At 37.4% G+C, this 10,707-nt stretch overlaps 2 protein-coding genes across 2 annotated transcripts; both read right to left on the reverse strand.

Moving 5' to 3' along the window:
- Nucleotides 1-3,253: 3,253 nt before the first annotated feature.
- LOC149042434 (putative skeletal organic matrix protein 5) lies at nt 3,254-7,983 on the reverse strand. The gene is made up of 4 exons (XM_089212995.1): nt 6,801-7,983; nt 6,476-6,590; nt 5,245-5,374; nt 3,254-4,638 (listed from the first exon to the last, which is right to left on the reverse strand). The coding sequence occupies exons 2-4, from the start codon at nt 6,568-6,570 to the stop codon at nt 4,126-4,128; spliced, it is 738 nt and encodes a 245-aa protein (XP_089069121.1). The 5' UTR covers nt 6,571-6,590; nt 6,801-7,983; the 3' UTR covers nt 3,254-4,125.
- A 92-nt stretch (nt 7,984-8,075) lies between these two features.
- LOC149042435 (melanocortin receptor 5-like) lies at nt 8,076-10,668 on the reverse strand. The gene has a single exon (XM_089212973.1). The coding sequence runs from the start codon at nt 9,913-9,915 to the stop codon at nt 8,950-8,952; it is 966 nt and encodes a 321-aa protein (XP_089069099.1). The 5' UTR covers nt 9,916-10,668; the 3' UTR covers nt 8,076-8,949.
- Between the last annotated feature and the right edge of the window lie 39 nt (nt 10,669-10,707).

A 10,707-nucleotide genomic window follows, 5' to 3' on the forward strand; every position in this document is an offset into this window, starting at 1 on the left:
CTGTTATACTTTCATGTCATTTAAAACATGTTGAATTCGGCTGATCTACATGAAACTATCCTCACACCGGTCATTTGTCATAAACATGTACGTTGTCACGATGGCGTGACGCTGTATTTCTCCGTGATGTTTCCATCGGTCGCCCCAAAGAAGACGAGAAAGGTTACAAATTTAGCTTTTTTTCAGGGAGTCTTTCATGTGCTCGAACGTTATATTGGCTTTGAGCCTTGAGATTTATTTCCCTCGACAATAAAATGCTCTAGAGAGTGCTTACAAAATTACAAACAAATTATTTTTGGTGTCGCTTGGACCGAGAAATACAGATTTGAAATAGTTAATGCTGTCACTGAGGAACCAAAGGGCACAAGCTTCTCAGTTATTAGCTTGATAATCTCCACAGACTAACGTTATTGGACCGAACGATCTCCTGTTTCTTCCTAGTGAGCCGGCTACCTCAGGAGAAAATTAAAGAGATCTTTGACTTTTTTCTCGTGTAAATCACCGGAAGATTGCGTCATATTCATTATTCTTTAAGTTTGTAGGAGATATCCGTGAGAAAAGTATGGAAAATAATGGTGATGAAATCGCTGTTCTTTTTCCTGAAGGACATGAAGCAATCCAGATTACATAATAACCATAGGGAGTTTCGTTCAAGTGACGAGTTGCGATTTGCGTGTGGATAATTAGTTGTTTGAAAGGTGGAATTATGACATTGTGATTTCATTAAATCTTTTATTTCGAACTTTGCTATGATTTTTCCTTTATCAAAACATGGAAGGGAACATTGATTGACTCGATTGCACTACGGCGGTGATAAGTCTCTCCTCATCATATCTTATGCAAATTTTCTAACAGTTTACTGACAGTTTTCAGATGATTCAAAAACATCTTAGTTCCTGTCACAAGGAAATGATAACTGCCCGAATCTGCTTTTTGTAAGGAGATGACTATGTCGTTCAAATTGCGATTGTTGTAACTGGGTTTTACATGTAGTACTGCCGCTGACAAGTTACGATTTATACTCTCAGATTCTCAGTGTATACGAGAGTCCAATCAAGGTTTCCTCTATTCTTTTTTTTTGGTTGTTTTTACTTCAGAATGCGCGGAAATCTTCTGACATATATGAAAAATATCCATTTCTCGTCTTCTTTGGAGCAACCGAAACTTCACGGAAAAATACAGCGTCACGCCATCGTGACAACGTACATGTTTATGACAAATGACCGGTGTGAGGATAGTTTCGTGTACATTAGCCGAATTCAACATGTTTTAAATGACATGCAAGTATAACAGTGTATCTTCAGAGGACTTCGGATCGCTCAAATTCCCGTGAAAGAAGGTGCAGCACTCGGAATCTGGATGATATGCACACGATTTGAAGTATATGTTTGTAGTTACGTCGAGTAGAGGTGAGATTTCTCTTCGGGATATTGCTCATAAGATAACATTCTTTCAAAGCCTTGCACGTTTTATTTGTGTGAAACGTTTGTTGTTGAGAACATTAGATGTAAACATCGCCAAATTACGCAATATCTCATTTTTTAACTTCGTTCGCGAATTGCCCTTATGGAAAGTAGAGGCAGGCTCGCAGAGATTTTACATATTTAAAAACTAGAATATTATAACCAGCTAGGTGGGTAGTTCCAGAATCGGTGTACTTTTGGAGAAATTCAGATAAACGTCTTCCCTGTTTTACCCGACAACAAAAATGACCAAAACTGTACGGGGATGAATAATTTGGTGTGTTCACATTCACTCTCAGGGAAAATAAAATATATCAAAGTGAAGACGAATGATGTCACTATGCATGGTGGAAGTGCTAATTTGTAATGTTGTATTTAGCTTGAGATAGCGAAATAAAAATTTCACTCTTTTTTGCAACGTTTTTGTATGAAAATGAGACCCCAGGCCTCGAACAAGCAACCGTTATTACCATGGCCACAAGAGTGGTGCAACCTTTAAAAAGGGCATTTTGTGTATACCTCCTGAGTGCCTAACTGCATGCAAAATTTGAAGGATGGTTGAAAATTTTCATTTCCCAAGATGTTTGATTCTTACAGAGACTTGTTCTTAAATGTGTGTCCAAGAGGCCTTAGTTACATGCGCATAAAATAATGATGATCATGCCCGTCATAATTTAATAGCTCTATACTAAGCCGCATACCGGCCATTCACCAAGTCGATTCTCGTACAATAATTGTTCAATCCTCGCAAACTAATGTTCATAACATTTAAAGCTATTCTCAGGATATCAACAAATAGAAGAACTAATGTGGAGTTTTGTAAATTACGTACTTAGGCCCGAGTGAACAAAATTTTGCCAATCTTCAAAGGTGCCGATATCCTGCATCGGAGGCTTCCAAATTTTGGCAAACCAAACAAGTTTGTTTTTTAAACCATTGAACCGTCATCGTCCGTAAGACATGTCTAGATAAATTTAAGAGGGAAAAAATACATTTTTGTCCGCTAGTGTAGTCTTTCACCCGCGATGGCAGGACACAAATTTTCTTCCTTGTCCATCTGACCCTCAGTTTTCGTTTGAGGGAAACGAGGAATTTAAGCGAGTGTCTGACTCGTACCCTAGCCCACTCACAGGCGGCAATTTGAAGAACAATTGGCTTCAACGAGTAGCTCTCCTTCCACTGGAATTATCGAAGCCAGCACAAGTGGTGCAAGCTGCAACCAAAAGATCGGCAGGATAAAAAGAAAGCGAAGTAAAATACATGGTTCTAATCTCGAACCATATATAACTCCGCCGGACGCGGGGACCTCGACCAAGGACAGTTTCGAAAGCGAGCTCTATGTAAGCGTAGTCTTCGTCTTCTACGTCGGAAAGCTGATACTAGCCGCATAGAAGCCTGCTGAGAATGTACCAACAATGTAAAAACGCTTCTTTGTTTTTCAACTGCTAGTGCAGCAGCAACTGCTCACAGTGGTGCATAAATTCGTTTTTGATTGAAATATAAACGACTGTGAACTGTCACCATTGGAGGCTTCATCTAAAATCACATCAGTTTACGAAAATATCTCAAGCAAATCTACAAACACGTTAAAATGCATGACCATGGCAAATATTCACTTAAAGTGAAAAGATAAAATATGGCTTTAAAATATGAATGGCGGAGGGCCCCCTTCACAGTTTGTCTGTCCTTAACAGAAACGTGATAAAGAGGTTCTTTTTTTTCCCGCGAATTGCAAGTAGGGTTCGAGTCGACATCACGCCCCTAAATTATAGTGATTTATGATGAAACAATTTTGAAAACCACAAAACACTTCATAGAACCACTGAAAGAGCCTACATGACAGCTTATTTTTGTCAGTATTAGGTCAAAAATGAAAATTTCAAAGGTAAGCAGTACCAAGAGAACATAAAAAGGTTGCGATTTACCAGGCTCAAAAAATCGCTTTATGAAGGGGGATCGATGACACTTTAAGCCCTCTAGTCTTAACTTTGCATTCCGAATGCATAAATAAAGGATAATTAACTAAAAATATCAGTAAAAGTAAAGCAAGTAAATTACTGCACTGAGTTTAATCCGCTTAAATAAGTGTCGAAGTGTAAGACGCGATGTAGTTTCGCGACGACTGATAGCAACAAAAGTACCCATAACTCGGCTTGCCATTGTCTGAACCACACAAATCCAACCTGCACCAACTCAACTATTAGGAAAAGAAATAAACATAGTGCCATCGATTTTCTCTCTTCTGTGAAATTGCGCCATTTTCCGCATTTCTTACGAAAATATAACCCTGTGCTTCCGCTGCGATCAGAAACGTGATGGAATATGACATGTTTGTCTTTTCCTTATTTGAGACCTCAACCGTGTTTATAAGGAAAGCATCTGCAATAAAATGGCCATGATATAATGAAGAGCCGCTTTGGAGGGGAGCAAAGGGATCATTTTTGGGTTTGACATATTAACAATCCTTGAGATGGCTTTTACAATTTTCAACAGTCCTCTACAAGAATCTCGATGGTTTTATGTAACGTTAACGGAAAGGTAGCCTTTTTAAAAAAACAAATTTTTTTAGATGCTGATGACTGGCAAATGGATCAGGCCATCAGGGTGGACGCTTCCTTAAAAGGTCTGTTGTACATATCACAGGTAAAAGTTAAAAGCTATTCTACTGAACAAAAATGTATCCCATGGCTTTAATGTATTTGTCACCATTGTCAGGGTTCCAAACAGCAACGTTACCACATGAGTTATTATCGTCATATACTCCTGCGCCACCAAAACCAATTCTTGAATCACATTGATCGCAGTCATTCAAATACTCGTTAGAAACGATCCCAATCTTTGTTTTAGTCTTTACACCATCACAATTGAAGCCCTCCATGTTGCAGTGAAGCTGCCAGGAAGCCTGCGAGCCTATCAGCGTCTTCCATGTGTCCCGACCCAATGAGGTATTGCGGTATTTTCCATCAGCAAGCAGTGAGTACAAAGATTCAGCCTCTCTGTTAATGACAATAAAGTTGAGCTGTTGGTCAACCTTCATACCGAGACAGATCTTGGAGAAAGGTGTATTCCAGTATGTCGGTAACTTGGTCTCTTGCGAGTCAAACCCAGTTTTTCCTCCTGGTAAGTTGAAGGAATTTTTGTCGCTCCAATACTTGGAATCATAATGGAAAGTTCTCTGAAACATTAACACCAATTTCGGTTACTTCAATTCCGTTCTCTCGCCATTCTTAATATGCTTAATCAGTCACACAAAAGCATTCTAAATCTGATTCCATAATATGACAGCCTGGATATCAGTTCTTTGATTTCATTTTTCAACTATTTGACTCTAGTTTTCGCGTGATATGAAAACAAGCCCCGATAATGAAAAATCACTCAGTGTTTACTCCTGTAAACTTTGCATGTCTCAACGTGGAGTGTCACTCAAACTATACGGGTCTCAAACTTCCTTAAATCAAAAACACTTTGGAAAAAAAGGCCTCATATGACATGTAAATGTCGTCTACACGACCCTCTGAACAGACTTAAGGCCGACAAGTTGTTTTATTATAAGAATTAGAAAAAGGTTTATCATCAACAGTTTTTCAGTTCATGCTGCATGGTTGCTCAAAGCCAGCTATATTTATTTATTAAAAATTTAAAAAAAAATCTGCTACATGACTTTTCTTCTGCAAATGCATGACTCCACCACACTCGCCTGAGTTCCCTCTAGGAAAAAATATACTTACAGACTCAACTAAAGAGATAGGAAGTTATTAGTGTTTTGAAAACTTTCATGTACCTTGCGCCCATCTATTTTCATAACCATCGTCCATCCGGCACCTCCGCACTCACCAAGACCAGTTATGTGACAATACACAGGAAATGACAATGAATCCACATTCAAGGAATAGGCTCGGTTGCCTTCGGACCTGAACAACAGGAGCAGCTGATTTTAAAGTATCCAAAAAAAACCGATATGGGCCTTGATGGGAATTTCAATGTGGCTATACTCACAGGTTGTATAGCAATCATTTCAAACTAGCAAAGAAAAAGTTTGCGTCCTCTATGTTACCCATATCGTTCTTCACACTCACTTAGATAGGATGATTAAGTCAGTGAGCTCGATATCACATGAGAGAATAGTTGAAATAAGTAAATTCGAATCTTTTTTAAACATGAATCATTCTTGTTGACGTAAGATCAATATGTGTTTTACCAGTGGATATTCCTCTTAATATAGCACATCTAGCACTCAACTCAGGAACTCAACTTAAGCTTTAGATAGGATATTAGTAAGAAAGACTGGATCAGGGAGAGTTCGTATTCCAAAGCTGGGTTCTTGAGTTCAGTTCGTGATCATGACATATACTAAACTAATCATTGTGGTGTTAAACAGTCAGACCCACCCTGTCTAATAATTCTCGAAAAAACTTAAATTTGAATTGACATGACGTAAGTTGAACGATTAGCTTTGGAATTGGTCTTTAAATTCAGTCTATCAGCCTAATTCATCAGTTGCGGTAAATCAGTTCACTAGAGGATTGTCACTTGCGAGTCAAGCAGATCGCTGCAGCTAGTTCCTAGGGAAAAGATGAGATTGATAAAAAATTGTTGAGAATAAACCATGCCATGTAAAGTTCCTCACATAAAAATTTTTAGGGGAACTTGGACTTCTTAAAAATCATTCCAGCAACTTGGTAACGCAATTGGCATATTTGCATCTTGTTCAGAAATCTAGTTCTGAATGGAGTAGTTTGATAAAATATCTGGGAATTTAGAAAAAAAACTGTTTTAGAGACCAGTTATCATGCTTCACATAATCAAAATGGTCCCTTTTCATTTTTGAACAAATTTATCAGAATTGACACAATTCCAACAAGTGCAAGTTAACTGTGACTGGAAGTTGATCAAATTATGAGCAATTCCTGCATATTTGGGAATTCAAATCAGAATTTAGAGCTCCACTTCAGTGTGGTCACCAGTAGAGCTAAGAATTTAGTATTCATCTTCATTTTTATAGGTATACTTACCTATTTTGCATTTCTTCCCAGTATAACCAAACTGACATACACAGAGGTAACCCTTTTCCGTAAACCCATTTAAGCAGGTCATATTCTGAGGACATGGGTTATTTAAGCATGAGTTCTGTCGATAAATCACAGACACAATTCATAAATTATTAAAACTCTAAGAAGAAGTGATATATCCTAACTTAAAGCTTCAGTTTGAAGTTCAAAGGGGTTAGTCTGAAAGCCGATGAAAAGATTACAAATTTTCATGAAAGGATAGATAAACAAGAAGTATCAGGAAAACCCAAATATTAAGATAGAATCGTATGCAGTCGAAATATCTCACCTCACTGTTTTGATACACGAACCCTTCTAGAGATTCAAGATCTTTAGGATGCTGGATGTGATCAGAATCACTCAGCTGACACAAAACTTGGTCTTTTATTGGAGGACCTACGTTTTATGACACACAGTTATCGTCCAAAGTGCATCGCCCTCTACAGGAACCTCGCATTCCAAATCCTAATGTTATGTTCTTGATCACATGGTTAACAAGTGCTTTGTTATGAAAAGGTGAGCCAAACGAGAACCGCCGGCAATGATCTAGGAAGGCAAAAATACAAAAATCAGCATTTTCTTTTTTCACAAATGTTACGCAATGAAATTAATTTAAAGAAAAGTAATAAAAGAATTAAGTTCGTTTCTCAAAAATAAGAGAACGATTACGTAACGTCAATGAATATAAAGCAATCGTTATAAGCAGTGTCTACTAGTAGCGAAAACTATACCATGCAGGTGCATTTTAGTGTCACTACAAAGCACATTTGTCTCAATTATTATGATAGACCCCAAGTTTTTTTTCCAGTCTGGGGCTAGAACCCACGCACAGAAGTCCTACGGGCCTTTACAACATGAGCCAACCAAAACGAACATTAATGACAATGGCAATCGTTAGTGACAATGTCTGCCAGTATCAGCAATAACAGTTTGCAGGTGGAATAAGGTTTAAGCGACGAATGACTATAGGTGATGACTTTCTTTGGAACAAACAGTTGATGTACAAATGCTTCTCTGATTAATTTGTTCGATGAAATTCAAAAAATTTTTCTTGAAATTTACACGAGAATGCTAGAAAGAAAAGAAAAAAACCAAATAAGGAAGGAAAAAATCATGGCCGTTGGTTTGTTACTAAGTGTAAAGGTGTTCTGTCTTAATGAAATTACCATTCGCATCACAACAGAAACTAAATCTTGCTCGACAGATCCCTATTGTCTTTATCACAAGGCATTACGTAATAGAACAGAACTTTGCTAGGATCTATATCTGAGAAAGTGTAAACTTTCGAATCTGTCGCTTTTCGCAATCTTTCCCATGGTGTTTTCTTTTCGGTTGAACTCTTTTTCAGGCGCGCGTTTAAAAAACCCCATGGAGACTCCTTAAAAAAAACCTATGGGGTCACTTCAGATATCAAATGTTTTAATTCTCCTTCTTGGCAGAAAAAAACAAAACAAAACAAAAAAAACAAAAAAATTAACTAGCTGTGGGTAACTATGAAATAATCAACGATAGACACATTCGGCGTTCTAAAATTTCACATTAAGGCATGGGAAAAGACACAAGTGTCAAGAAAGTCATATTTATCTTTCAGTTCAACTAATTGGAAATCATGTCAAGCAAGGAACAGCTGAGAAAAGTTTGAATAACATTCATAATAATGTCCTGTTTATTCAAAAGTTCAACAATATTCATGAATAAAAGTACTCATCACCAAAGGCTCTATAAGGATAGTTAAAGTTATAACTGAAACAAACAGAAGAACTTGTTTACTGGAATTGTTAATGTAAATTCACTTTAACATAAACAATTAGCGCCGAGTGACTTTGGTCACGAATTTTTTGCTTAGGTTAGGTAGTGTTAAAAGAAATTAAATCAAAGAAATAAAGAAATAATGCTAAAAATAATGCTAATAATAGTAAGACGTAACATCAAATATTAGGGATTCATGTAGAATTAAGAGGATGACTCAAAAGATTGGGGATGTTTATTATACAGTTTTGGAGTCGTGTTAAAGATGTGTGAAGCTGGACTCTAGAAGATTGAATTTTTCCCCTTCTTTCCAATGAAATCTTAGCGAGAGCGCAAATACCCTTATTAGAATATTATTTTTTTCGGTATCTTTAGCATACATGTAACCTAAGCATACATCAAAAGAGCTCTTCGATCAAAGTCTTCCCTTTGCGTGTTTCGTAAAATTACATGAAGGTTGTGTGTGTTGGAGCAAGCTACTACTTTTGAAGAGAAGAGTTATTCATCTTGCTACTAGCATGGACCAATAAGATACTGTAGTCCTTTACTACTATTCCTCCTATTCCGAGTTGCGTTAGTCCACCATCTTGATCCGGAAAACTCGTCGGCGGACTGAGTCTTTTTTCTCATTCTATTCTATTGAATTTGATGCGAAAACCGATTTGCTAGAGAGATTTTTTAATCAGTTGTTAATTGTTCTGAATAGAATAACCCAGCAAAGAGGAAAGTGCTTTTGAGATTGTCTCCTTCACTGCTTTTCTTACTTCAGCAATCTTCCAGCAATAAAGAAACGGGTTAAGCGATGAGTTTAAGTAAACTAAAGTTACTGTACTTTCCAAGACTACAAACTCCAACGGGGACAGTTCATTTTGAGATTGAAAAAGTCCTGTCGCTATGCTATATGGTAGATAGCAAACGATCAGTGCCAACTGCACCCACAGTGCACTGTATACAGCCTTTCTGTATCGAATGATATTCAGTGGAACTGGTTTGCCCGGCTGTGGTGGAAAAAAAACTTGCCCTCGTACATGATTTTGTCGGAGAGCACAGAAAATTTTTATGTACGATAACGTTGCTGTTATGATACAAAGCGATACAACACCATAGCTACACCAGCCGGCCACGCGGTAATTTATAACGTGCGATATCCCAGCGGTTATCGAAAAAGCCCAAATGATGACAACAATTACACAAGTTCGTTTCAGAGTTACAGCGTGCCCGAATCTCTGCCTCAGCAACAAGGCGAGAAGTCTGTCCACACTTATTGCGGTCATCGTTAAGAGAGAAACTAAAGAAAGAATATAGTAGCTAAGAAAACTCATCTTCAGAGCATGGTGACAAAGTTTCCAATCCTCACGAACTAAGGACAGCCAATAAACAACAGACGAAGGCTCTGATATGAGACCGACGCAGAGATCAGTTATTGCCAGACAACGATACAACAGTTTGGCTGGCGGATGAAGAGAAGATTCCTTGCTAAGGGCGACCAAAATCAGAGTATTGCCGAGAAAAGCCAAAAAGGATAAAAAAATGTTTGTTGTTCCGATGATCATCAAATGGTTGTTTATATCATCTTTCCAGCCGGCAACACAAACTATGTTTTCCAATGTTTGGGTATCTTCTCCGACATCTTTAGTTAGGTTTGTTCGTACCATGAACTCTAAGACAATTTGTATATTTATATAAACTTCCTAGAAAGGTTGTGAGTATCTTCAGAGATCTTGGCTTGTATGTTTTCAAGATTTACACGTCGAGGGTTTTTTTTCGATGATATGCAATATTGCAGTTTAAACAGCTGTTCTTCGTCTCAAGAAAAAGGTCAAATTTCGTTTCCAATTATCTAACAGACTCTTTGCACAGAAAAATTATTTGTTTTTTAATGAAAGAGTTGTGTTACAGTGAAAGTTATATTTTGATCACCTGCGATTTCAATAACTTTCCTTTTACCTCCATTGCAGTAAGCCTTAAAAACATAGTTAAGAACGCCCTTCGATTTAAATCAGAGAGAAATTGTTAAATCAAGATTGCGAAATCAGTCTTTAAAATTTACGGCCAGTTAGTTTAGTTCCACCGATGGTTTTTTTGGGATTTGCTAAGAAATTTTCTGAGCTTAATCATTCAGAACATATAATAATTGTCTATTTCCTCGCAATCTTTGGAAGGACCACGAGATGCCTGTGTTATAGTTAGATGTTAACCTTATCATTTAAGGCTTCGTTTGTTGCACATTCTACCAAATATATTTTTTGATGGCCTATTCTAGACTGCAAATATATGATTTAGGTAGAGAGATCAAAGGTACAAGGGGGATTAAGATTTATTAAAAAACATCTACACTGCCTTGGAGATCTGTAATGCAAATAATTTCCTGTAATGTAAGAACACAAGTTATGTTTTACGATCGTGAGCACTTTATGTCTCAGACTGCAAAACAAAATCAAAACTCA

Source organism: Pocillopora damicornis, chromosome 7 (assembly GCF_964200805.1).
Source record: "Pocillopora damicornis chromosome 7, jaPocDami1.2, whole genome shotgun sequence".
In the NCBI taxonomy this organism is placed as follows: domain Eukaryota; kingdom Metazoa; phylum Cnidaria; class Anthozoa; order Scleractinia; family Pocilloporidae; genus Pocillopora; species Pocillopora damicornis.